Below are 25,728 nucleotides of genomic sequence, written 5' to 3'. Positions count from 1 at the left end.
TTTTTTCTTCAGAAGTGGATGTGGAATCAGAGTAATAATTACACTTCAACAATAGGACCTCATTATTTGGCCACTCTTATTTGAAGATGATGCACAGAAATTTTTCCCCACAACTGAGTCTATGCTGACGGGGAATATGAATTTGCAGGTCACAGTAAATACCTACTGCCCTTAAACTGATCTAAAAAACCAACCAACCAACCAAAAAAAAMCCCTTAATAACATTATAACATCTATAGGTGACTGCATTACCCTGTGTGCTCCTTGGTATCTTAATCTGAATCATTTCATGCCATAGAGGACTTTGACAAGTCCTTGAAGACCAAGAATGTAACTTTCCAGGCTTGGTCACTTCATATTATTAATGACTGGTAAATGCAGAGCAGCTCATCTCTTATTGAACAGAGTGAAGAAGAAAACACAGATATGTAGTTACCAATGAGTAACCAACGTACTATCAAAATGCATGTTCACTTCTCTTGCTCCTGGTAAAAGGTTCATGGGCTTGTTAATGCAATAGGATAATCTGCATTTAAAATTTAAAGGTCAAATTTAAAGTTATACTTTCAGAAAAAGAACAGATATGCAAATATGAAATTCATAACTCATTTATTGAATATATATATGCAAGGATACCAATAAAAAGAAACTAATACTGCAAACTACAACTTTGGAAGTAAAGCCAAATATAACAGGAACAAAATATACATAACATTGTCGATAGGAATGCATTTACCCTCTTTTATACATTCCTTGTCTTTACACCTAATGTAAATGTATGCTAGAGCAAAAGCTGCAGATGTTAGCCTAACCTGAGTGCTTTTTGACAAGCTACAGTTCTCCAGGATCCTTTAAGGGTTGAGATGTCACTGCTGACTAATGAATGTGCATACATATGCATATATAGAAATTGCTTCAACAAGTATATATAAATTAAGAGCTGTGTTCATTATTTTCTTTTTAAACCTCCATCACTAATACAGTTCTGCTTCTGGTGACATGGAAAAGAGTTACTATTTGTTATAATGTATTTTCAGTTCTTTTAAGATTAGTTTCATCTAATGAGAACTAATTTTTTTTGGTCAATCTGATTCATCATATTAATCTTTTTTGGAAGGCACTGATTATCACACCTGCCAGATAAGTCAGATATTTCAAAAAGGTATCATTCCATCTTCTGCTCTGGTGCAAAAAAGTTATTCTTCATAAAGGCAACAACAAGCAGCAAGTTCTATTCCCTTAAATTACATCTCTTGTCTACTAATAGCAGAAATTCAGGGCCAAATTCAGTAAAATGGTACTTTCCTGTATCAGCACAGCTCTTTGTATCTGAAGATCAGGCTTTGTGGAGTGTGATGGACTTAGGGACTCCTGCCTTGCAGGAGTTAAGCTGGTGTAACTCCTGCTAGAGAGTCACCACAGCAGCTCCTGCGTATCAACATCTGCTGAAGGAAGGGACCTTTTGGACACCTGATCTATTCCATCCCCCTCGCGAGCCACACAGAGGGTGGAATGGAACTGCACCTTTCACTGCTCTGCAGGATGGAGGGATAGCAGAGCTTCCTGCTGTGCTTGATCCTGCCCTGGCACCGGGCACGGCACCAGCGGGACCCTCGGGGCATCTGGGCAGTGCTGTTCTGAGCCCGGCCTTCCTTGGCACCGGCCTCCCCTAGGTGCCACAGGGAGCTGGGCAGACCCTGCCACTACCAGAGCGTGCCAGGAGTCCTTAAACGGGACATCCTACTCTTGTGAAAGTGGGGGAGAGGGAAACAGAAAGCCCAGAGGCCAAAAAAGTGAATTCCATTTCATATGACAAGTTCTCTTAGAATAGAGAGAGTTTTCTGATTGTGAGATGAAAGCAGAAGGTGCCTATTAAAAAGAAAAATCCTAGGAACAAATTTATTGTATTAATTTAACTAGCTAATTTAAACATACCTATTTCACCTATAGAGCACTTTCATTACTTCTAACATTTCTGGGAAGGCAGGAGATGCTCCAGAATAACCTTTAATATATGCTTGCAAAGATTACACTGCTTAAAAAAAAAAAAAAWAAAAAACCAAAAAGCCCCAGACAGTCTGAAATCCCAAGCTAAAATATGCATAAAAAGACAGCAATGGCAGTATTTTGTCTTTTAAAAAAATGATGTAAATGTTTTATACCTATCATACATTGTCATGCTTTTTAAAACTACAATTAAGGACATAAGAGATGTACAGTAAATACACTGCTGAGGTACATTTCTTCTAAATATTAACACCACAACAGAATTACTCCCCAGCAGGTGATGCTACTTGGGAACATATAAATACAATTTTTACATCGTAAGGCACTTTTACCCAGCATACGTGACAAGCTGAAGTCAGTTATGACAAGTTTGAGGCTACAGACAAAAAGATTTCGGCTTCTGACTTTCAGTTCCTATCAATTAATGACAGTTTAGGTTGTATCAGCACAAAGAGGTAGCAGGTAAACCAGCCACTTAGTCTTCTGCTACCCAAAGGTATAAAGTGCTGTTCTGCTTCTCAGTGACATGGAATGGCATGCATTATTTCACATCAGATGAATTACCAAATGACATATTAAACAACTGACAGTGATTTGAAGCTCAGTCTCCAATACAATTAGTATGCTGGCAGATCTACCCCATGGATCTGTCATCCAATCTTGGTTAAAAATACAGTAGCTGCAAAGTGCCTTTATTCCATGGGAGAGCCATGTCCGAGGCACAAACCCAGAAGCAATTTCAACATTGAAAGATGGTATTTTGCATTCTAAGACTGTTCTGAGTGGCTGAAAAATGTTTATAGTCTAGAAGAAATAAACACCCTGATAGACAATTTCAATAATCGATCTGTCATTGCAATTCAAGTCACACTTTTAATTTTGAAAGTTACAAATACAAAATAAAAATGATCAATGGCATCATGTTTAGAGCAGTAACTGAATATTTTCTGTACACAGCAATATTTCTTTCCAAAACTGCATTATTCCCCAGGAAAGCAAACAAATTGAATTCTAACAAGTAAAATGTTAGAAACTAATATACAGTAATTGAGTCCCTCAAGACATTAAGGGAATGCATAAGAAGACAATGACACATGTTAAATTTTTWAAAAAATACAAGTAAAAAATGCTACAGAAACTCATGTTACAAATGAACTGGTTTTGCAATACCCATCACAGAAGAACTGTAGCAGATTATAGTTAAATCATTGAATTTTGCTCATTTCCTTCCTTTAAATCCAGACGTTTTGTTGGGAGTTCAGAGTTAAACAGGTCAAAACCCTAAACGATGYGATACAACAGCAACAAACTTGTGGACTAGGCTCTTTTGCTTTTTGGTTTTACTTAAGAGATGTCTGAGAATGTGCTTTAACAGACCAATTGAGAAGCTAACAGCCATTAGAAATGGCAAGGTGTTTTGAAAGCAGTCAGAGGACTGATCTGTCAGGTTTGGTATAAACTAGATTTGATTATTCCCTACTGGAATATCAAACTCTAGCAAGGAGAATTCCATAACATGATTGCTGACTTGACAGAAAGAAAGAAAAAACACTAAAACAATAAAAATGATAAGCAAAGTTTCTCATATAGTGGTCATAAGATGAAAAAATAAATACCAATCTAGGAACCAAGGCTGTTTCCTCATTCTTCTCACAGAATATGGGACCTCTATGCATATTCTGGACAAAACATGAAGTGTTCCACACAACAGAGAACACCTGAGGTATGGACATCAGATATGGTGGCTAAATTCCATAGTGAGTTAGCATTGTAACTCTGAAGTAAGATTGGGTTGCAGAGTCCAAAGACGTTGGTATAATAAACTTTTAATCACACTTAGTGAAGTGTTCTGGGGAAATGAGGGATGCAGAAGGTGGGTTGTCGGGGGGAAGAATGAACTACAGCCCTTTGGCATGAGTTCTACAGCTCACAGCTCAGAACCAACAGCTGCTCAAGTAAATCTCCCGCCAACAATGTCAGGCAGAATGAGCACTCACAACGGGAACAACCTGAAATGTTCAAGCGTGCTCCGGTGCACACCCAGTCCTCTCCTACCGTGTGCTTTGCAAGCAAAAACAGAGCGCGACTCTCCCACGTCCAGCCTCCGTAACTTGTATATGAAAGAAAATGTAAAATTCACAAAGTACCAGCTTGCTGCCACCATGAACTTGTCCACGTTGTTAATTAAACTAGCTAAGACTCTCCCTCATTGCATGAATCCACTAAACTTAACACATTCCAAATCTTAAGGTTTTTATTCATTCCAGAAATATAGATCTTACTTCATTTCAATGTCTGCCTTAACTTTTGACACTGTACATATTACATATCGTTTATATAGTGTTTCTTTTTTTTGTTTCCAGACACTGCAGACTACAAACTACATAATATTGACATGTAAAACTCTGCCACTTACTGAAGGCTCACACACATGAACGTTTCAGGCAGTTCAATGAAATTTCTAACAGAGTTGGGTAGTAAAAAGTTACTAACCCTTTTCTGATTTTAGAAAACAATTTAAAAGAATTAGTAGTTATGATGTCTTAGCCATCCCAGTTCTATAACTCTGTCCCTTGAACCTGTTTAAAAAACGATGAAAACAATAGTAAATTTAAAATCATACAAAAAAGCATTTAGCAGCTTTGACATTACATCTACATTTAGGAACAGAAATGAGGGCCTCCCTTCTTACAGTTAGAAGTCAGCTGGATTAAAAAAATCCTCCCCATTTTTCTACAGTATGCCCATAAAAAGTACATATCTGCATACACTAGATTTAAATATTTTACTGCAATAAACTACGTGAAATATATATTGCATTTCAGTTTCAGYAACAGATCTGTCAGGACAAACTTCCATACCTAGTTTCCATTGAGCTGCTGCTGAGGAATGTCGTTATGGTCAGTGCCTGATTTTCCACGGCTTTTGCTTTCTCTTTCTTCGTCCTCTTCATCTCTTTCATCATTTCCACTATGATTTTTACAATAGAGTCTAAAACAGAAGAACAAAAGAGGGGTTTTATTGAAAACAGCTTCAAGACAAACTCTCTATTGGTTTTGTGATGTTCCACAGGCAAGACTCAGCATATTCATGGGCTTTAGTCAGCTAAAATAAGAAGGAAAGCAAGGTAAAAGTGAAGACGAGCCAACAGAAGGTCAAAACTGATGAAAAGTGCAGTTTTTAAGAACTCTGTTGCTCAGAGAATGCCCTCTTGTGGGCACACCACCACTGGCAACTTCAGCTGCAACTTTAGCTGCACTAACAGAGAGCAGCAGCTGAACAAGTAGGTGATGGAGGATTCTGGAGTCCAAAAGAACAAAAATAAGCTACAAAATGCACCAATATAGGAGAACCACAAGGCAGATTAATAGGATTTCATTAGAGTAAATTACAGATTAATCAAGGAGGGGAAATTATCATTTGATTTTTTTTTTTTTAATGTTCACATTACTATGTGACTACTACAGAAAATCAGAGTTAACTGAAGTATTCTGCAGCATCAACAGTTATTTTAAAACATTGAACAGATTTTTCTGTTAAGACTACACATGATTAGTCAGACTGGGCAGAAACAAAGTGTTAGGATAGACTCAAGAATTACATAGGCCCTTACTTATAAATTCCTCGTGACATATTCTCAATGTATTTAGCTTTGTCTTCTACTCCACAGTGGTAATGGTACGTTTTGATGCAGGCTTTAATTTCACACCCAATTGTAGCACCAGGCTGGCTGCAAAGTGTGCATTTCTGWTAGGGAATAGAGAAAAATTGCACTGTTTAGTCTTTCAATCTCGTCTCTTAATATTCAGTTTAACRTTTATCATGTTTACTGTTACTCTTTCAAAACAAAGTAATTTATTTGTCAGATCATCATTGCAATAAAAGTTAACTGTAACTTTAAAAAATTAACTAATTTATTAAGGAACAAAGAGAAGGGTTTACATGTCCATCATATTAAAAATAGCTACATTGCTTGCACATACAATGCAATATTTTATTGTTCCTGAAGTTAATATTTAAGATGATTCTTYTCTTGCTAACTATTCCAAAATTAACTGTACATTTAAGTTGGGTTAAGGAACAAACGAAAAAGATCGACTCAGAAAAAGAAAGGAGGCACAACTACACTTATCTTAGAAGAATCAACAGTAAGTTCACCACATCCTGCAGATACATACCATTCTTTTTCCTCTCTTGATTTCTTGAAGTACAGTTTTAATATCAAAATCACCAAACTCTGCCCTTGATGTTGTTGTTAGCTGGACAGTGCCAGAAGAGAACAACTGTAAAACAAGCAAGTCCATTTCAGCAGGTCACCAGCAAGTGACTACAAAAAGCTTTACGTGCAAAAGTCACATAAGAGATTATTCAGTACTCAGTTCTCAGACAGGATATGCTTTAAAAAAAAAAAAACAAAGCAAAAACATGCTAACAGCTTAGATTGGTGTGCTGAATATTTCTTCTGATACCCACCTGACTAGCTTACTCATATCTGTTGTGTTGGAGCAATATATTTTAAAAGACAAAGCAGTAGAAAAAAATGACTACAATGCTAAAAGTACCAAGTTATAAGTAATATCATTAATTATATCACTGAACTTTCTGGGTCTATTGCAATTCTTTCCCTGTGCCATACACAATTCAAGTTTCATGGCACAACATRCATCCATCTCTCTGACGAGCCCCTAGAGATGACAATGGAGTAAGTATTATTACTATTGGCAGCATTCCCTGTATATTAAGTTTAATCTACCCTAAAACTGAATCTCAGACACACAAACCAGCTAAGAACACTRTAAGGTTTCCTGGCATGTACCAGCTCCCAGTTTGGTGAGAAAACTATATGAAAACATTTATATTAATACTCCACAGACCRACAGGACTGCTTACTCATTTTGAGGCAGAACAGAAACTACCAAGCTTGTTCTGGAAAGCCCTAACTCATCCATAGAAGTAACTGGGTGAAAGACAGCACTATCTACTCATGCTCATTGAAATGTGTAAGCTAATAATTCTTCAAATGTGGCCATCTAAATAGCTCAAGCTAATAGTTCTCTAAACGTGGAGGGCTGCTTCTTCTAAATTTGCAGCTAAAGGTACAGTTTCTCCTTGAGCTTCCATTTCCTTTTTTCTACTTGACTGCCACAGGCTAAATCCACTTATCAGAAAAGTCATGAAGTTCACTGACTCCTCCTGAATCTTGTCTGGACATCTGCTGAGCTACTAGCATTTCATTTTTTTGCAGTGGATTCTTCCAGTTTGTGTTTTCCTTTTTAACTGCTGTGTATGCATTTAGATGTTAAGGGAGCATTTTTAATAACCTAARGAGTCTCTGAACTAATTCCATCTCTTAGCACATAGCCAACTTTTATCCATATTGCCTGCAGTGAAAATAAATGAATTGCTCACTTCACAACACTTCAGCACTGAAAGACCTCACCGGCACACAGACTATATTAATGTATAATTTCATGTGAAGGTACTGCATGAAAACCTAAAAAAGCAATTCACAGAAAATTGACATATTAGACTGATTAACAACAATATCATTACTCACCATGCACTTATAGTGTGCTGCAGCCTTTTTGGCATTAAATATATGAAGCTTTCCTCTAGCTTCATTTTCTTCTTCACCTGCATGACAGAATCCACATTTAGGTTTTGTATCACTGGGGCTGCTTCTGTGGGGAGACCTGTCTCTCTGAAAGAAAAACATTTTACTAAAATATACTGCTGGGTTACAAATAAGGCTTTAATTTTAAAAGCCTGTGGCCACCAGCTGGAGGCTCAGACAAATTTTAACCAAAATCTTAATTGCAGAGAAGATATATGCAATTCTTTCTTCTAAGAAGTTTAGCGTATTTACTGCTTACATAGGAACTGCTTTCTATTTCGTCTGTGCCATGTGAGGACGTAGATCTAGTGTCTTCTGTTTGCCCTTTTAAATTTGTTTTTCTTGGCTTTCCCTTACGACCCCTTCTTTTTCCTTTGGGAGGCGAAGGCTCCAACTCATGTTCATTGATACTTTCTTCTAAATCTGCTTTAGAAGTAGAAAACATCATCAAATAACATTCTCAAATTTAAACAAAGCAAAACCTAAAAAAATTTAAAAAGCAGAAAAATATTTTGTGTTTTGCTCAGAAATAAACGTTTTTTCTCCATTTATTACAAACATGCAACTGCAGATTCTGAAAACACTATTTTTATTTTTATTTACATATCGCATGATTTTGCATCTTACACAAAACATGTTTAACGGATCTTACACTTTCTTACAATGCCAAAATGTCTCCTCAGAAACATGTCTCCATTGAAARTCAGCCTTATTTAAACTGAATGTCTTCTACAATGAAATGAGTTTCTATTTTATTACTACAGTGCATTCCCTCAGTGCAAATTGCACTAGAAATTATGCCAATGTTTCTAAAGAAACCCCCTCTCCTCATTTTAATAACCAATGACTTTTGACTTACGAAAAAAAAATCTCATTTTGGCTACAATATTAGTGTCATTTTAAAACTGAAATATATTTTGCCTTTGTGAAACAAACCTGTAATTTTATTCTATGTACAGTGCATTTTTACATCTACAGCTACAGACAGCAGCCAGTTTACTAAAAAATTGTGCTTTTTTGACATTGACAGACAAAAAGCCTAAAAGTATTTATAGCCTGTTATGCATATAGCTATGTATAGTTTTATTGAAGATATACCAAATATGACAAATTCCTTGAAAATGATTGCTGAATTGCTGCATAGTTCTACAGGCCAGCACTCTAATCTGTCCTCTGGTTACTCAGAACTACGCAGTTAATATAGTCAATTCTGCAAACTTCTCAAGGCTGCTTCCACTACAACCCAATGAATTTATACCTTCAGTACTGAACAACCAGCTTTGCTGAATTCAGTTGCTAACAAATTTCCTTACAAACTGCTCAAATGAATAGTCATTTTCTTTTAAATGTTAATAAAAGAATCACTGGACCTGTTTAAGAAAACACACATACCCACTGCCAAAGAAATTATTTCTCAAAATCCAAACCACATCATTGTTAGATTCCCAACGAATGGATACACTAATGGAGATCTGGGCCATCCACCTCAGACATTAATAAGCATTTAACAGTTCTATAATTATCATTGTCTTGCTAGGGCACTTATTACCATGATATCATGGTCTCAACACTCAGGCAGGACATCTTATTTGAGGCCAAAGCTGTCTCACTGAGATGTGTAGTGTTTTCRTTATCTAAAGTATCATCTACCCATCAAAGCACATTTATTCTAACCTCAGGATCAACAGTGCATCTACTGCAAAAAAAAAAGTGAAATTACAGCCTTGAATGTATTCCACTGCCACCAATGTTCAGCAGAAGATAACTGAACCACAAGCCCGAGGCGTTGGCATACAGTGTATCCTATTAAGCTCAGTCTATCAGATCTGTTGGTGACCCCTGAAAGAAGCTTCTCCCATATTTATTATTGGAGGAGAGAAAACTAATCCAAATGCATCACGACAAGTTATACTGAAATACAATTCCCCCAAAGCATTACCAAAGCATGCTTAGAAAGAAGCAAACATTTGAGAAGCCAAGAGATTCAGGCAAATCTAAAAATTCCTTTGGGTTATATGCCAGATTCATCAGCTGTAAACAGGTTTTCTCCAGTCTCTATTAAAATACAAAACTACCACAACATTACTGTGCTTCAATATATACATTGATACCTAATCAGATGAAAAGGGCACCATCATTTACCTTACTCTGAAAAAATACTCAATGACACGGATTAGACAGTGAAACAATAGATTTTACAATTTCTTCTCAAAATTTACAATCTTACATAATGAAATATAACTTGCTAAAATTTGCAGAGATGATTATATAACTTTGCTATCACACCGACACTCAAATCTTATACAGCAAATATCATAACCTTAAAAGGTTTCTAAAATAATTCTAYTTCATCTTGTCCCTCATCATAAACATGAGCTTTCCACTCATGTATTTAAATGTATTTAAGTACATTTCTTTCAGCCTTTGTCTCTACTTTTACATTTACACAAGTCATAAATGGCTCATGCAGTACTTTTTTACTACTAAATGTGACTACTAAAATGGTGACCGTTTAAATAACATCAGTATGCAAGAGGTAAAATATATTCTTTCCCAAATCACTCCAAGGATTTGTCTGCTATCTTTAATGAAGCAAACTGTGGTCCATTCACTCATCTACATGTCTTTTTCCCCCCCGCCACGATCCTCATCAATTCTGTCATATATACTTAACACACTATAGTCCATCCTCATTTTCCAAATAAGATTAAAGCACATCCTGAACTTCCTGCAGTCACACACACAAAGCTGAAAATACATAACTGCAAAAAATCAGCACACCAGGAAACCTAATTTTTCATAAGAAATGTCACCGCCTCCTTATAGAATTCCTAAGTGCTATTTTTGCGCTGTAACTGTGCGAATTTAAGACTCTAACTTAAGATTTAAAAGGTAAATAGATTGTGTTTTTAAAAGATTGTTTCAGTGTATAGTATAAAAGAAAGCATCAGCATTGCACAGCTTCTCAAAGACTGACCCTTTCTCTGTCCTCAAAACTAGTACTTCCATTAAAGTTCAGAGTTCACTGAAATCCAGATGCTGCACAACCCTTTCCTTAAAGGAAAAAAGGCTCCTTGCAGATTAAGATCTTCATACTACAAGTGACCTCGACCTACAGATTATCACCATCAAGATGTCAGGACCTGCACTATCATACCTGACTGCAAAACTGGTAACTCAAAATATTCAAGTTTCTCTCTTTAACAGCACTGTGAGCTAGTGTAACAGTACAGGAAGAAAGAGATTGTAACCAGGTATAAAACACACCTGCCTCAGATGGTCTTTTAATATACAATTTGGTTTGTGCCCTATCCCTCCCCTCAGACCCACTGCCAAGCTTACCCTGTTTCCCTGGCATCTGATGGTTGAGTGTTTCCAACTTCTCATGTCAGCTTGAACTAAGGAAAACACAAAAAGTTGTTCAACTCCTCCCTGACCAGAGGATGTTTTATCATGGATACCACCCATACTCTGACCCCCTTGAGATTACCTACATGTTCTTCACCTGACCCATCCCATATCCCATTTATTGGCTTTTAAAACCACAATATTCTCAATATACCTTTAACTAAACTCTTCAAAGGAGTTCTTTTCTTGCAAGTTTTTTTTTCCCCACAAAGGGCCTAAATGCTGTATCTGAAAAAGTTCAAAATGCAATACATTCTCATAAAGATATTGGGGGGGGGGGGTGGTGGTAAATCAAGAGGAGATAAGACTTTTTTCAAAAGCACCTAGGAACATGACACAGTAAATTCTGCAGAGTAGAAAGACAAGCCTCACATTGGTATTTCAGAAATGAGTACTGAAAAGTATTGCAAAATTTTCTATTCAATARGCTGTTAACAAGGAGATCCCAGAAGGAGATGTCTCTTTCTTCAGAGAAAAAAAAAAACTAAAAATTCTCCTTCAATCACAACTAGAAGGGAAAAGGACCTCAAGATCTTTTGCTGCTTAAAAATAACTCTTGGCACAGAAGAGGTTGAGGTATCATYGGTCTATTTTTTACTACATGAGCTGCAAATGTACATGGAATTGCCTAAGTTAAAGCAAAGTAATATAAAGAATCGAGTGATTTAAAGGTTGTGAAACAACAAATAAAAAGTGGATGTGTAAAAGAATGGCTTTTATTTCTTACTTTAMCTACCTCCTATATCACCTTAAACAATGAACTAAGTGAGCCAGAAGCAAAGGACCTTACATCCGGATGAGGAAGATAATAACCAAATTTGATGGGAAAATACATTTGCAAGTAGGACTAGTCATTAAAAAAGTCAAAATTTAGAATGGAGAAGTGGCTTAGACATGTTATTATGTAAATACTTAAAATAATAGCAATAGTAAATATATATATATTTACAATATATTTACGAAAAAAGAATCTCTAAAAATTACGAAGGCTAAAATCAACCTTACTAGTATATTTCAGAAGAGAAATGGATTTTAAGAGAAAGAAAAAAACTACTTCAGCATGTTGTCCTTAAAATATGACTGAAAAATRATGAACCATGTGACAAAATTATTACTTTAAATTGAAAAGCAATGGTATAAAACCTAAAAATCTTACTGCTCCAGTAGTCAATAATCAAAATGTGAATGTATTATAAGCAGTAAAAAGCAGACTTGCATAAAAATAGTTGCAAACAAACACGGAATCAGGTAAACAGGTCATGAAACAGAAGGTTTTATCAAAAAGCTTTGTGAAAAGATCAAAATTCYGAATGTCATTTTTAGATTGTTTCTTTTCCGAAATGGTTGAAAGACTCAGTTACATGAAACACATGTAAAACAGAAAAACTAAGAGCAGAGAGGGAAAAGTTAAATTACCCGCTAGGTCCAGCTACTAACCCTTTCAAAAGCACCACCAGACATTTCAAGACACCACTGAACCTTGTACAAAAGCTATTTTTGACTGAATAGTATCTATAGCACAGAATACGTGGAATTATTTGTTAAGTACACTTCACATCGCAAAATGAATAAAATATTCCTTCGCAATCACACAGTCTAACCTCTTTTTAGAGCAAATAATCATCAGCCAAGCTTGAAAAGAATCAAAGCATCTAATTTATCGGCAAAATCAGAGCGCTTGACCAGCGGTCTGGTAAATCTTTTGTTGTTAATGGGATAATGTCTTGCCAGAATCATAATTTAAATAACAGAGAGCAGCTCCTCAGAGTATAAACCACTGACCACATTACTTTCAGATTTCTTTCTTTTCCTTTAGCTGTTGTGTTTTTCCCTCAGGAAGACACTGTGGTGATGCTTCCTGAAAATACCTATTGAGTAATTTAGTCTGTAACAGACTGCATACAAGGGTGCTAACTTACTGACCGGAGCAACTGGCTCTGTCCTAACACTGAATTGGATGCCATTTCCGTGCAGCTTTCTCCAGGAGACAGACAAGAAGGCTCTGAGTTAGTGGAGCCTAGAAAGGGATTTGCAACCATCCACCAGCAGGAATCTTACAACTGAAGTGCCACGTTATGGAAACTTTTACTGCTGTGTGCACTAACGCAGTCAGGTGTAGGCAAACCTAAGGAAAATAGCGTTAAAGAAAATGCAGCTACGAAGGAACACCGATTCAGGCATCCCAAGATCAATCAAGACGTTGCCTACTCAATAATGCCAATGTGGTTTGGATATTTTTTCCTGCCAACCTCCGGTTTAAGCAGAACCTTGAATAAGCAATTGGTTTGATACAGACTGCAGCATCTCTAAGTAGGTCTTCCAGAGAAATATTATCCTGACTCAAATTACTGAGACAGATTTCATGTCTGCTCAGAAAAAAAAATAAGATAAAAAGTGCTGAGAGGGGAAATGTTCTTATTTCCATTATGGAAAGAGAGTTCCCTTGGGCTCCGAGTACAACCAAACAAGAATTGTGGACCCTTTAATTTTCTTACCCTCCCTGGTTCCCAAGCATCTGTTTTAAGCATTAACAACAGATACAGTTATATCGCTGTCTTCATTACATTACTATGTAACAGATGTAATAGAACAATAAGATATCATATCCTTATCTTGGCTGATATTAAACTGTTCCTGATCAGCTCAATTAGCTGTAAATATAGAAAGGAGAAGGCAATCCTGCCTGCAAGGAACTGAAGAACACCAAAATTTAAGTTTTTGCAACAATTATTTCCAATACATTGGATAAATTCCCATAATTAGTACAGGAAGGAAGCTGTGGTAGTCCAAGGCACCAATACAATTCCTATAGTCTGTTAGGTACTAATGATTTAGAGGGATTGCTTAGATTATGAATTCAGTCTCTACTTGAAGTTCAGGTCAGATTCTTTTCAGTTAGCTTTTTAAACAGCAACACAGAAATCTAGACATCAAGCTTCCAACAACTTGGTCTGCTCCCCTGAACAGTTTCTTTCAAATCTGTTAACAGCAAAGTGTTAGAGCATCTCACTTCTTCTGATCTTTTTTCTAGAACGTGGGAAAACAGCCCCTCAAAATTAGTCTGAATTATATAAACACACAATGGAACAAACAGGAGAAACACAATTGCCTTTGAATTCTATGCCACCTGAAAGTTAGGCAATATAGATAAATTAGCAAAAAGTTACTATCTGCTGAACAAATAGAGAACGGGTGTAAGAGCAGACTACCATGTCACCAAATTTCATATTTTTATATTCAACAGCAACTCCTGTCAATTAGAAGATGGTAAACTCCTACCATATTAATTTTATCTTGATTAACAGGGAAATTCTTAATCTGAAGTAGTTTTTCCACTTGAACTTCCTGAAAACAACCACATTTAAGAGGTTATTTTTATTAGGTTTTAACAGGGTCCTTTAACCAATTGTCTACGTAACTTCAGGAAATTTTCCTCACCAGTTACTAAACTGTTAAAGTTTTGTTATTGTTGACAAGAACTTCTAACAAGAGGTAGGCTAGATCTCAGATTTGAGCAAGGATGCAAAAAGCACTAATTATCAAGGGAACTTGATATTGAACCCACTATTAAGCAGCAGTACTGTTGACAGAAAAACAACTGTTCTAGATGGCATCAAAACACACACATTTAAAAATTATACCATCCACTAACAGAAATGATCTAATAAAAATGTGGACAGCAACAATTAAATCCAAATACAGAAAACAAAAGATAAAAATACAGATATTCCAAAYACAGCCTTGCAGAGCAGAAACAGCAAGTTTCCTTTGAAAAGGGCTGACAATTCTAGYGATTCTGGGAAGTACATTGAGTGACACCCCACGGATTAGCTTTAACTCTTTTGGCACAGAAACACTGCTGAGAGCAAGAGTTCATGAATATCCAGAAACAAAAGAAGAAAAAAAGCTGCTATGTCAGTGTCTGGTAGCCTTGCCTAGTCTGCTTGCTCTTTTCTGCAAGGATTTGCTGGTTTGATACAGCACCATCCTTTCAGGTTTAGATTCCTCTGATATTTTTTTTAAAACACTTTTTAAACAGAATCAAGCCAATAAAGTGCATACACAGAACTATCATGCCCTGCCCTACTGTCTCCCACCTCCCAGTGAGCATWCCATTAAGCAAATTTCAGCATTTAAATGCTACAAAACAAACTCTCCAAAGACCCTTCTTGCATAGCAGAAAACATCCTTTACCTTCTCCTTTAGAGACATAACTTCTATCTTCCAAAGGTAACCAGTTTCCAACGTAGCCAAAGACCACTGCTATACAATGTTAAGTCATTTCCACTAGAGAGATACAAAATGTATTTTTCCTTCTTAATGATAGCCTCAGCATCTGGCATTACCAAATCTATGACTAAGTAACGATATTTCCATGGCTATAGCTTAGCAGAGAGAGTTCCCTAAATTGTATGGTCTGAGAAAACAGAATGCACTATATGGAAGACAATATCGGGTTACAAATCTCAAATGGATGCTAAAAAAATCAGAAAAATTAAAATTGAAGTATAACTCCACAGATTCATAAAAATGTGAAGTGTCATAGAACAAAATATTTAAGATTGAAAACAAACATTAAATAAGATGCCTTTTTTTTTCTTTGAGAATTTTTTTTTCTTCCCCTTAGTCTGAGGATCTCTTTAAGTGACTCTTAATTTTTTTAAAATGTCATCAGTGACTGTTAGGAAAAAAYGTAATGCTTTTGTAGCTATTTTTCCCATGTCCTTTCAAAGAGATGTCACAAAATGTAAAGGTCATTAGAGATTGATGCTGTACAATTGGTAGCAACGTTTACTGAAAACTCATTTGAGAAAAGTATAAGCTCAGACCCTGCAAGAAAATCTATGTAGAAAACTACTAGCATTGAACTCTATACAGAATTAGAGGTATTTTTTCAATAGACAACAAGCACCAAGTCATGGGCCCATACAATATACCCAAGTAACAGTTAAAGAGTTAACATCTTTCTCTGGACTTGCCATAYTCTGTTTCTGCCTGCCAACAAACCAAATCCAAACGAACAAAGTCTCTAACTACAAGACAACATGGCCCCATTTCAGTCTTTGGAGAATTAACGTACGTAACCTGTGCTGCTTTGCTGGTTTAAGCCTAACAACAGTAAAATGAGAACACAGAACGTTTTACACAAAGTGCACCACAGTATTTCAGTGTAACTAAACAGATATTTCAAAATACATCACYGGATATTTTTTTTAAAAAACTTCCTTTGTATCTTTGTGAGCACTKAACTAAAATCCAAACCTTACCATCAATACATCAGCAGCATAAGTAATTTATCACATCATGCATATATTTGGAGAAAGAGAAATGACTTATGAAATTTAATCTTCACTAACAGAAATAGCAACGTACTCCTCATCACTTCAATTTATGATGAAATTTCAGTTGAAAATGAGGCAAAGTTAAACAACCTTTCATTTATCCAAACTCAGATATAATATGAAAAAGGATAAATCAACACACACAATTGCACAACTAGCTTGGAATTTTAATAAACCACAAATTTAGCTGCTTTTGCACATTTTACTACTCTACTCTGCAGAAAGGCACAGCTCTCATTAATGTATGCATACAGCTCTGAGTGATCTGATCACAAACCCTTTTATTTTATATGGAATCCCTCTTAATTGGAGACTTAAGTTGTATATGGTAGTTAATAGTGAATGTATATTAATGTGAGAAATGGCAAAAATCAGCTGTTATCTGACAAAATTAATGCATTTTAGACATAAATATCTAACTGCAAATACAAGCTTGCCTCTTCCCAGAAGGGAATGCACAACTTCTGCCCAGACCTTGCTTTGACAGAAGTAAACATCCTAAAATTAGATTTTGAACATCCTCTAATTTAGATTTTGGGTTTTTCTCCACTTTTTTTTTTTTTTTTTTTTTGAGAAAATACAGAAATCAGATGGGCTTCCAAAGGAATTATTTCAGGAAAAAAAAGTAGTTCTCATTTTTACTGAAAACATTTATATTTTCCAGAAAAAAATAAATTTAATCAAAGTATCTTTCTACAATGGGAAAAGTTTATATTGAATAATTTTACCTTCAGAGTTATGCGTAGTTTTCTTGTGTTTTCGACATAAAATCCTATAAACAAAGTAGTTGAAAACTGTCAAGTCAGTCACGATTCACAAATTATTTACTCATCTTTTAAATTTAAATGCCAGCACATTTTTCTCCCACTTGTAAGACTCACTGATATACAAATCTTGCAGTGAAAATATGCTTTTCTAGCAAATCACTATATAGAACACGGTCATCATTAGAACTGTTTTGCAACACAGGTTTAAGATTCCAAAGGTGTTTTTACAAATAATGTGAAATATAAATACAAAAAAAAATACAGTAAATAAATAATAGTTACATGTAAATGCCTTGTGATGGTTTCTCTCTTATCTGAGCTTTATCATGCAAAGCACAATAGTAGTGATATGTCTTGTGACACGTTTTCACATCACATCCAATGGTTGCTCCAGGACAATGGCACAGGGAACACATCTGTGGAAAWAAAAGAGAAACCAAAGATGCTGTTAGAGTTGCTTTAATATTTCTGTATTTATAAACAATATAGTTACCACTCCTGATGTGGAAATAAGTAGAGTTATGGACAGGAGTACTCTTACTCATTTTGAGGTATAYACTGTCTCTCTCACTCTACCTGTTTTCTAATGTTTTTCTTCATGTATTTTAAAAGGAAGGAGATACTTGCTGCGTTTATATAGTAGTTCAAAAATCATCATGCCCTTATTTTCTTCATTGAATAATAAGTAATACTTTTGCAGAATATGACATATTTTATGGAAGTGACATTGCTGTTCATCTCAATATYCTGTCCCCAAGGATTTTGTTTGTGCCAGTTATTTCGGAGAAGTTAAAATGACAAACTGTATCTTATTATTTCTGCATTATGTTATGAAAGTATGAGAGGAAAAGAACCTYCTGTTGGCAGTGAACTCTGTACAGTCAGAAATACTGACAGTTGGCAAATTTAACTGCAACATCTAATTCCCTCCTTTTTTTCCATACAGAKATTTCTTTAAATCATTTCCAAAGATCTGAATTCAGTAAATATTTGCTACATATGAGGAATCTTTCAATTATATTCAATTTCATTTTTGTATTTATATCACAAAAGAGGTTAAGTGGCAACCTCTACTCTTCCTTCTTAAAAGAGATATCCTTCTCACACTAAGCTCACTTTCTTGTTTAGTTTATACCATCCATCACGCTTCTAAATTGTTCACTGCCCTTTTCGTACTGCATTAGGTAATGAAATACTGATACTGTCAAAGTTCTTCTCTACGCTCCAAATCTCAGCATTTCCCAAAGATAACCAGAGTTTTATGTCTGTAGCTCTCCCTCTTCCCTTCCTGCCCTTGAAAAATTACATTAATTCCAAACTCTTAAACATAAACGTACAACGCCAGATATTCCCTAGCTATGTCTGTGGAATAAGTTTTCTGCCCATCACATTACTTGACTCCCTGGTTTAGGTAAGTTTCTCATTAGTCTCAAATACCTCAAACAAAATAATGCTGAAGTTCTATAATACAGCATTTTTTCATTTTCCTCAATTTAATAAAGTTAAACCCTAAAAAATATTAAGTCTCACATCATTTACTCCTCTGTAAATCCAGAAATGCTAAGGCTACACACTGTTTCCTAGTTCTAATTTGAATGACTATTTCATATCAATTCTGTTTTACATTATGATTTAATGTATAATAATGGCTGACTAAAGCCACTTCTAAAAGACCAAGGTTGAAATGATATCAATCCATTCAATTTTAGTCTGTAAGTCATTATTTTTAAACATAGAATTGATTAAATGGAAGAAACTATCTTCACAAGCACCATTATGCATCTGCATGAACAAAACAGACCACAAGAATTGTTACACTGATTTAGCAATCTATGCTTCACAGCAGCAAAAATGTATTTATCATACCAGGACAAACCCGATTGTCCAAATAGTCACCAATTATTACATCAGGTGTATGCGAAGAATAACCAGCTGCAAAATAGGTAAGCTCTTTTAAAAAAAAGAAAAAAAAAAAGGGCACAGCTAACAGAAATAATGATCTCAACGGATTATATTCCCAAATGTTTAGATTTAAGAAGTTTAGTGGCCCATTTCAGGTTCAAACCCACTCATTTTTCTCATCCAGAAACTTACATCAGAATCATTCCACATATCAGCTATTATCACTTCAACTTACAGGACAAGGCTCAATTTTCAGTGCATATTTGGTTAGCAGCAGCATCTACTAAGGGAGGGAAACTACATAAAAATCTGGCAGCAGACAAATACAACCTATCAGTACAACTACTGATACACCACACTGAGAGCTTTTTGCTCAGTGTGTTCCCACGTAAAAGAACAAACCTAAATTAAAACCTAAAATTATCCTGTAAATTCTTTCCAAACAGGAAAGATCTCAGGACTCTGAACCTATTAAATAGTTGAGGTTTTATACAAAACCTGAATCCAGTTAACACCTGCAGCTACKGAGTTCCTAGAATATAACCCTCTGTGTCATCAGTGGAAGAACACGAAAGATCAAGAAACACAAAGTAGGAAACCACCAGTAACACAAAAACAAAAACTTTCAGAAAACAATWAAGAGACCGGAGTATCAAAAAATTTACTTGAGTAGTTCCATTTGCTATCATGTTCATTTTAAGTTCCTAATCACAGGATGAGTGACCTGTGAACAGTTTTTTTCTTTRAGCTTCAGATAAGCAGCATCAATCAAGTTTCATATATGCTAAAAGATTCAATCAAAACACTGGACTATTATTATAATTGTAGTTATATAATTATATTTAGCACTATTCTTAGCCAAGAATCAATAAACATTTAATAAAGTCACTGCTGCTCAAGTCTTACAAATTCAGTGGAGCCATAACTAGCACTGTAAGACTCACAAGAGGTCTGTGTTAATAAAGCCCTCTTAAATCAATATAAAAGGAAGCAATAAAAGTATTTTGATAATTAAAGAGTTYGGCAGCAAAGCCAAATAATGCTAAAGGCCCAAAATTACCTTTATTAAGTCCTAGAATGTGGGACTCATTCTGAAATCTAACAGAAAACAGTAAATAGAAATTACTAGATTAGAAACATTTAGGAAATACTACCTTCCTGATTTCAGTTCATTTAAAGAAGAGTTCAATTTTAAATCAAATTTATCTCAACATTCAAAAGTTTTCCATTACTTTAGAGTAAAGGTACTTTTTAAAAAGAAAAGATACTACTATATATTGAACTTAATGCTAAACTTGTTAGAAGAAAATTTTGTCTTCCATTTTCCAGTGCCAAAATGAAAGACTTACCAGTTTAGTGCCTCTCTTTATTTCTTTCTGAATATCTTCAATAGAGAATCCACCAAGACTCTCATTATCAGTGTGTGAAGATACCAGTGCAGATGAAAACAGCTAAAATCATAAAAACAAAATTTATTTTAGGGGTATAAGTAATACAGRATATTTACATATTTGATCATCAAAAACACTGCAAACAACAGTGGTTAATCTGTACCAATGTCACAACTGGCTGAATTTTTCATTTGTTTTGGAGTCTTCTAGCAGTTCACTATGTTCAGCTCCTTTCCCCCATGGGTTACTTACCATACACTTGTGATGTGCTGCCACCTTCTGGTTTTCTGACATCAATAATTGTCCACATTCATTATCTTTATTAGATCTACAAAACCCACACTTCCTTTGTCTTGAAGAGACTTTTTTCTGTCCGACTGAGCTTGTCATGATTTTAAATGACCTTAGAATGCCACTTCAATCCTCTCAATGCTACAGAAACAAAAGGTGCAATTAACATGTTAACATCAATAGCAAGCAATTTACAATTTTATAAATATAATTACTAACAGAAAACTCTCCCTTTTACCTGTTCAYATTAATACAATATATCCAAATAAACACGCATCCAACGCGGGCCACATTTTCCCAAGTCTTAATGAAATTGTATCAGCAAGCAAAATTTAGTTTTTTAGGTAAGTTCGAACACTAAACTTCAAACACTAATATAAAACAGGGATTAGGAAGAAATAAATRGAAAATATAACAGCTACTGCAATCATTAGAACTCTGTGGGAAAAAAAAAATACTACATTGCTTTCATCCTATTCCTATAATTACTACAGCACAGCAACGTGAGGAAAATGCACCATCTCTGCATGCAATAAAATCCAAGCTACTGAACCTCTTCAAAAACAAAACCAAAGAAAACCCCAAGAGTCCAGCTTAGCATCTAGAACAGGTTTTGAATTTAAAAGCTCATAAAGCAGTACTGTAGATGAGTAACTACCCCATGAGATGAAAAGATAAAATGTTACCATTTTAGGTATTACACAGATATGCTGTAGCTAATCAAGCCATRTTATGAACAAAATTTTAGAAGGATCTATGACTAACACGCTGCAAAGGAAATGTTTTCAAGACCTATAGCTGATTTCGCTATATCATACTAGCAGCAAGTGCCTGACAGCTGCAATTCTCATCTAAATAAACTAAGATTAAACTCCATATGAATCATATATTTAATATCCTATCAGCAACAATTTTTAAGACGTAACACTGAGGTCCCTAATCCAGTAGTAAGATGAACACACAAGTTTAGAAATGAGAACACCTAACAACTGTATGTGCKTCTTGGAGCAATGCTGAATAGTCTCTGTTCATTTGTTCCTACAGCTCTTAAAAATACTATGCAAACATAGCCTAGCCTATATAACAAATACTACTTTCTTCACTTACAGCTTTTTCCTTTAGCTATTTGAGCCTCGTTGTCACACAGAATAGACCACAATGTCATAGAAAGAGTCTCTTTCACCTTTGCCTACAGCAGGCTCATCTAAATTAGAAAAGCCATCCTATAGTGTGATATTTCTCTTAAAGCAGAGGTGTGCATACATCTGGACTGCATTACAATGGCTATTTGCATGAAAATGTATGACTTTTTTGWAATTTGCCAAGTCAAATCTGCTTGCTTTTAAGCATAGACAGACTCTCCTAAAACTACCACCACTATTTTTATACCAGAAAGTTGAGCAATGTTAAGTTTCCATTGACGTTCATTTTCGTTAACAACAATCCTTTCAAATTCTCACTCTACTGTTTTCATAGATCTTACCAGATCGAGTTTGTCTTGCTCCATTATCTACAAAACTCATACACCAAAACATAAGTGTCTGCCCTGCATCTATTGCCTTTGCTTCACCAACAGCTCATTCACTTTCTTTTCTCAACTCAGAGCAGTTTACAAGCTGATGACGCATACTCATAAGAAGAATGCATAGATTTCWGATCTTGCTGATTTGCACAAAAAATGTGCCAATCTGGATAAAGTAGTCACATACTTTTGCAGCGACAACAGAGAGCCGTTAAGTATCAAACATAAAAGATTTACTCTACTGTATTCTTCTAAAGAATTAAAGAAAAAAAAATCAGTAAGCCCATTTTTGAGTAAAAAGAAGGATTGGTTTTAGAATGAGAGACTTTCACAGTGTGTTTTTTTTTGTTTTGGGTTTTGCTTTTAATCAAAGATTTGAAAGCCAGAAAATGACCTATATTAGAAAAGTAAGGAAAAAATACCACCAAAAAAATAATTGTTTTCGRAGCATAAAACACAAGGTAAATCATGCTGTGATGGGTTACATTAACAGAATGATTTAAAATTCAAGAAGTTCTGTGATATAGATAATTTGATACGTATACACAGACACACACACACTCATTTGGGTCTAGCCGTCTTAAGAGTGTATTCCTCCCATAAACTATTTTTGCTTCATGTTCAGATATTATCACTAACAATTTTGTCAGCAATGATAACTCTTATCAGAAAGATGAGGGATTTCCTTGAGTATATATGTATGGCTTCTAACTTAATAGGAGTCTTTTCCCATAATAAATATGGGACACAGCTGCTCCATACTTTTATAGCTACTATAAAAGCAGCTATTCTTAGCAAATTCAGATTTTAGACATGCAAATAATTTATAAAACACACCAAAAAAAAAAAAAAAGCTATCACCTTTAGCTTGAAGTACAGCAAACTTTGCAAGAAACATTTTAGTGAGCTGCAATGAAATGCCTCCAACCTCATGCCTTACAGTGCACCTGAACAGACACACGAGACTACACTACTACGGCATGTGCATCTGACACAGCCTCACTTCTTGAGATATCAGATATTTTAAGGCTCAAATTGAGGCTGAAATAATACAAATAATTACCTAATCTTGTATGGCTGCTATAGCTCTAATAAAAAAAAAAAAWGTTTTTCTCTCATATCAGAAAATTGATATATTCTGRTATAACTAGGATCGTCTTTCTTTGTGCTGAAATCCATGTCTTGTCCTATCCCTTTAAAAGTATCTGTTTTTTTGCAAAAGACAAACTAAGATGTGCAGTTGCATCACAGACTGACAATTCTGAAGATAAACACTCAAAATCTTGTTTTCATCATAAAATCTAACAACAATGAATCCAGTTTGCTAAGTATCAAGCTGTATTTCACAGGAATGAGAAAAATAATACAACTTAAATATTTATTTTCTATGTTTAAAAAGCTAAACAATTTTTGCATTATTTAAAAATATTATTGCCAGAAATCTTGCATACCAACTTCATGAGAAAAAAAAWWAWTWAAAAAAACCTTACATTTGTAAGGTTGAAATGATGTACCACTGAAACACTGAAGAGAAAGATAAAGCACTATCTCCACCAAAACGAAACACGTGTACTACAAAACCGCTATTTTATTACACACATACATTATATACATTTTATCATACATGTTTCATGTGCATGGTCTAAAAAATTAGATTATACCTACCTTAAGATAACACAAAACAMACATTCAGTGATTTTTCACTCAAAATTTTTGGTTCATTTGCATTTCTACTTAAAGTGTCCACTAAATTATTCAACATAGTGTTTTCCCCAATAGATCATTATTTTATCTTGAAAGAATTTTGTTTTACTGTACTTAGAATTGTTTTACTCTATACTGCTTTTACCAAGTGCTAAAAAGCAAATTTCAGAAGGGGAAAGAAAAAGTGAAAGTTCAATCAAGTTTATCCCTTGAATATGCTGTAAGCTCAAGTTCGTACTTCCAGCAAAGGATAGAAATCTAAATGCTATGTTTTCTGACAAAGTTTGTTTTGATGTGGTCTATATGGCTACAGAATTACAGTAAAAAATATATATATTCAGGATTTAAATCTCTATGACAAGAAAAATCTCAGACATCCAAATAAAACCCCCAAAAGAAATACACAAACTTTATTTTAAATGTGTTAACAGAGTTATTTGCAAACTGACAGGAAAACCCATATGAAATATTTACATAAATATATTTCAAGATGACTAGAGATTACAACTTCTCTGTTCGGGAAACTTTCAGTGCTTTATAGTCCTTATTTTGCGGGTGGGGGGAACATGTTATCCAGGGGTATAGGATAATGCAAAGGAATAGGAACCATGATCCTGCAGCTGATAACTCAATGCCATGAGTTCAAGGGAAATCTTGGCTAGAGCCATGTTCAGGATCCTACAGCCGCTATAAAAGCAGGATAGGGGCTTTTCCTAGGGGAAGAAAAAAAAAATAAAAGAGAGAGAGAGGACCAAAGGGTGGGGAGTGAGGGGGCACAATCACTGAAAGCCTAAACAATAGAGAGGTAACTCGAAATTACACGGGAAGCGCCCCAGGTGAGGAAGGGCTGGCAGCAGCGCCGAGCGATCCCCAGGAAAGTTTCCACACTCGACGGCGAGCGGGAGATGAGCCGATAAAGCACCTCGGATGCGCAGCTCCCCGGGGGGGATGAACGAGGTTTTGGGGTGGGCTTCGGCAAGGCTGCTGTAATTCCCGGCCGCCGCAGGCCTCACTGGGCCCCGACCCTCATCCTGGCGAAAGCCTCCGCAAAGGAGAGGCTCGACGGGACCCCAAGGGCGACGTGCCCCCTTGGGCGCCGCATTTGAGAGAGTGGGGGGGTGAAACGGGACCCGCAGACAAGGGGGGGCGGATCCCGGCGGGAAGGAGAGCGCAGGCGGAGCGGGCGGAGCGAGGCGCGTCCCGCCGCGCGCGGGGAGGCGGATAACGGCGCCGGGGGGGCGGGGGCGCCCCGAGGGGGCAGCGCGAGGCGCCGGGACCCTCGCGGGGGGCGGCAGGCTCGGCTCGGCCGAGCCCGGCTCGGGGAGCAGCTGCCCGGCCCGGGAGGGCAGTACGGGGGTCCGGCCGGCGGGCCGCGGGAGCGGAGCCTGCCCCGGGCGCGCGGCGAAGAGGCGGCTGCGCGCCCGGCCGCTCGCTCGCTCAGTCACTCACCCGTGCGGCAGGCGGGCGGGCGCGGCGCTGGGGAGAGGAGGAGCAGCTCGCGGGCAGCCCCACCCCCCGCTGCCGCCGGTCGCTCAGGGCCGCTCTCTCGCCGGGACCGTCCCTTTCATTCGGGGCAGGGGACGCTGCGCCGCCGCCGCCGCCGAGCGCAAGCACGCACGCACGCAGCGACGTACGCACGCACGCGGCGACGTACGCACGCACAGGCCGCGACGCCGCGGGGCGGCGCCCGATTGGCGCGCGAGGCGGCGCGGCGGGAGCACGCTGAGCCCTGGGGCCCTCTGCGCATGCGCGGCGGCGCGCGCCTCTGCCCGTCCCCCTC

The 25,728-nt window shown here is 36.7% G+C and overlaps 1 protein-coding gene across 3 annotated transcripts; it reads right to left on the bottom strand.

Moving 5' to 3' along the window:
* Positions 1-900: 900 nt before the first annotated feature.
* PHF6 (PHD finger protein 6) lies at positions 901-25,728 on the bottom strand. Of its 3 annotated transcripts, XM_026038971.1 has the most exons (11): positions 25,398-25,419; positions 20,684-20,863; positions 20,390-20,491; positions 17,421-17,554; positions 17,100-17,143; positions 7,881-8,047; positions 7,565-7,708; positions 6,186-6,290; positions 5,621-5,754; positions 4,869-4,998; positions 901-4,586 (listed from the first exon to the last, which is right to left on the bottom strand). In XM_026038971.1, exons 2-10 carry the CDS (start codon positions 20,819-20,821, stop codon positions 4,869-4,871), a joined length of 1,098 nt encoding a protein of 365 aa, XP_025894756.1. In that variant the 5' UTR covers positions 20,822-20,863; positions 25,398-25,419; the 3' UTR covers positions 901-4,586. The 3 variants fall into 3 exon arrangements, with proteins under 3 accessions (XP_025894756.1, XP_025894757.1, XP_025894755.1); XM_026038972.1 differs by having other exon boundaries at positions 903-4,998; positions 7,881-8,044; positions 25,398-25,728; XM_026038970.1 differs by having other exon boundaries at positions 903-4,998.

Source organism: Nothoprocta perdicaria, unplaced genomic scaffold, assembly GCF_003342845.1.
Source record: "Nothoprocta perdicaria isolate Ctin4 unplaced genomic scaffold, notPer1 scaffold_22, whole genome shotgun sequence".
NCBI lineage: Eukaryota > Metazoa > Chordata > Aves > Tinamiformes > Tinamidae > Nothoprocta > Nothoprocta perdicaria.
The sequence above is the reverse complement of the archived record's forward strand: the minus strand, read 5'-3'. Positions and strand labels throughout refer to the sequence as shown.